General features: G+C 34.5%; 1 protein-coding gene across 1 annotated transcript; it reads left to right on the plus strand.

The window, feature by feature from the left end:
* Positions 1-1,758: 1,758 nt before the first annotated feature.
* Positions 1,759-2,861, plus strand: LOC131060223 (phytosulfokines 3). Its single transcript, XM_057993384.2, has 3 exons — positions 1,759-1,972; positions 2,055-2,122; positions 2,349-2,861. Exons 1-3 carry the CDS (start codon positions 1,870-1,872, stop codon positions 2,484-2,486), a joined length of 309 nt encoding a protein of 102 aa, XP_057849367.2. The 5' UTR covers positions 1,759-1,869; the 3' UTR covers positions 2,487-2,861.
* The last annotated feature ends 387 nt before the right edge of the window (positions 2,862-3,248 follow it).

Raw genomic sequence — 3,248 nt, forward strand, 5'->3', positions numbered from 1 at the left:
ACACAACTAATAGACAGCTTCTAGAGTCCTTGGCTACACATGCAGTGCCCACATCATCCAAGTATAAACATCCTTGGTCGATAATTAAATGAACCCCTCTAAGAAGGTAGGTTACTTACTATAGGATTTGTTGGTTCATGAAGGGTATGCATTAAGCTATCTACATCAAACTATTGCACTTAGAAGGAGTCAACTAACCATGATCAACCACTTTCTATATGTTTTCCCAAACATGCTTATTATTTTTATAAGAAAGGTGTTCAACAATTTAAAGATATTTGGGATTTTAATGCTTTTGAATGGACTTCATAGTTGAAAATCATAAAGCAATATGGGTTGAATGTCAAGTATAAAGAATTTCTTATATTTGTCCAGTCATTAGTTCCACTTGAGTTAGCCATGAATATTTGTAGTCCTAGATAATGCAATTTTTTAAGAAAATCTATCTTCTCATTTCCATTATCTTCCTCTTACAAAAATCTATCTTCATTATTTAAATCCTTGGAGGATCCTTCCTCGCCTCAACCATAAATGGAAATGTAAATTTAGTGCTAAAAGGTGGACCAAAATGAGTGCACAAATATGAAAATCCAAAACTAATGTGGAGACTCAATTGCTAGCCTAGAAGGTCTTACATCATAAACTACCTGAGATAGACTAAGATGCATTAAAGTTCAACTAGCTAACAATCCTTTATGTTTATGCATTGAAAATATGAAGCATATTTTCGGATTGCCCCTTCCTTAAAAAATAACAAAATGTTATCTTTAAAGACTTTTTGGCTATTTTTTATCATAAGTTGAATACGAAAGATCTCTTTGGCTTTGGTTTGCATCATGATATAATTGTTGATTCTATTAAACAAGTTATTTTAAGACATATTTGGAAGGCCAAATATATTGCTATATTCTTAAGCAATTATTTTCAAGAAACTGGTATTATGATGCTCTACTCTAACATAGTTTGTCAGGTTACTATTTTGTTTTCATAACTTCTAGATTTAGCCAAGAAAAATGTTATGGCCGTGACATGACTTTATCAAATTTAGGATCAAACTTTGTAAAGTGTTTTAGCTCAATAATGCCCCTTTTGTTAAATGGCATTTGATGGCTCAAACAATTTATGTAAACTAATTCTAGTTCAAATGCAACTATTGTAAGAACTTTGTAATATTTTCTTGCAGTTATGTAAACTTGGTTACCTTTATGAATTGTAACTTCTCTTGAGCTATCTATTGATAACTTATATTCTTCGTAAATTTGCTTTTATCAATATAAAAAACACACATACAGAACAAGACAAAGCAATTAATGTAATAAAAAATTTATGAATACGATACTGAAATGTAAATTTCAAAAAATTATGAAAGAACCTTCAATGTAAGAGGGGAAGGTCTAAGTGATTAGACACACTAGACTAAGTTTAAGACCTAGATTGCTTTGACTTAAGAAGTTCACAGTTCTCCTTCATGTTGCCTATTCCAACTCTTAATCTTCCACCATAAAACACTTAATCAAAAATCTATTGGTTGTCTACCACATCCCACCTATAAATGTCCCAAAAATTGCCAATTTTCCAGGTCGTGTTGGACATAGTAAAATATAGTGAGAAATATACTCGAGAGAAGTTTATGAGAAAGCCTTGAGTAGGGACCACTCTCTTGGACCTTGGTTGCAACACCTAACATTGTTTTTGCTTCCATCATTATTCACTTCACGAGGGCAAACTTCTGGAGCCTTTCCTTCTCTATATAAATGCACCACCAGGAGGAATATCTTCATAAACAACAAAGCACAGAGACATCCATACAGCTCTTCTGCATAAAGTTTTTTCTCTCAATTGCGAGTATAGACATATCAGAGCTCTTCAATGGCGAATATCTCTGGAAGAAGTCCTTACACCCTTTGCATATTATGTGTCATTCTTCTTCTTGTACTGACCACTGCAATGGCAACCCGCCCACTTAAAACAGGTCTGTCTGTACTTACTAATATGACTGTGTAAGCATATTCCCTACCATTTCCTGACCAAAATAGTTGCCTGTTTTTATTCAGATTTGCTCCACAGAGGATCTGCTCAAACCAGTACAGAAGACAACTTGCAGGAATCTTTTCAACAGGGTGTAAGATTCATATACCTTGTCCAACACATAAAATTTCAGTAATTCTTCATATGGTTTTTTGTGTAGTGAGATGTGGGTATATAATTATTCATGTATATATGATTTTTTGAATTGTGGGTATCTCACCTTTTTGGATTTGGTATTGTGGGTCTATGAGTTTTTTTGAAGTATTGAATTCAATATGTTTATTTTTCTGAGGATTGAGTTGTGGGTATATTTGTTGCAGGCTCTTAAAGCTGACCTGTTGGAGGAGAGCACAGAGGAATTAAGCTGTGAAGGTCTAGAGGAAGAAGAATGTCTGAACCGTCGCTCTCTGGCTGCTCACACTGATTACATCTATACACAGCACCACAAACACCCATAGAATCAGCAGCTATAGTTATAATTAAGCTTCTTCTGTAATTTCTCATTAACATGGCTCCAAAGTTTGTAATGCATACTCCTTTTAGGAGTCCTATTCATGTGACCATTGTATTATTATTCTCACCTACCCCACTTACAACCTTTGGAAATCATTAAAATGACCAACCAAATAGAAATGAGTAATATATAGTTTTAGTATTATTGTTAAGCTCTGTACTTGTACACCTCATGAAAAAGGCTCAAGCCTATGGAAGCTTCCTAGAAGGCTGCTATTCTGCTGTCCTTTGTAATTACTATACTCACATACATAGCAACTCCCATCCTTGTGTGAAATGCTTTAAGATTCAAATAAATAGGCATATATATTTTTATGTTATGCTTCTGTTCTCTTTCAACACACTGGTCAATTATTTGATATGAGGAGTCTCTATAGTGCTCTTGCTTCTGTCTCTTTCTACACAGACACTTATGATGAATACCATTATTTTACAATGGAAAGCTTAAGATCTGATGCTCTGTCTTTTATTATTGTTTATTTGGTTTCCCATGAGAAGGCAGCTTGTGGGGAAGCCACCCACTAGCTTCAGGCCTATGGGAGAGGAGAACATGACATGTATAAAGTTTTAAGCCTGTCGGTCATCAATGTATTTATATTCTCATGGCCACAATAATTTATGCTGCAAGTGGACTAGGTTAGTGCCTTTGCTAGATGTGCATGTTAAATCAGAATATGATCTCTTTCTCAGACATAGTGCTGTTGCCA

Source organism: Cryptomeria japonica, chromosome 9, assembly GCF_030272615.1.
Source record: "Cryptomeria japonica chromosome 9, Sugi_1.0, whole genome shotgun sequence".
NCBI lineage: Eukaryota > Viridiplantae > Streptophyta > Pinopsida > Cupressales > Cupressaceae > Cryptomeria > Cryptomeria japonica.

What these genes read in the sequence shown, in the direction of transcription:
- LOC131060223 (XM_057993384.2), top strand. Translation starts at nt 1,870, where the DNA reads ATGGCGAATATCTCTGGAAGAAGTCCTTACACCCTTTGCATATTATGT. An exon ending in AACCCGCCCACTTAAAACAG is followed by an intron (nt 1,973 to 2,054) that starts GTCTGTCTGTAC and finishes GTTTTTATTCAG; the next exon opens with ATTTGCTCCACAGAGGATCT. An exon ending in AGGAATCTTTTCAACAGGGT is followed by an intron (nt 2,123 to 2,348) that starts GTAAGATTCATA and finishes TATTTGTTGCAG; the next exon opens with GCTCTTAAAGCTGACCTGTT.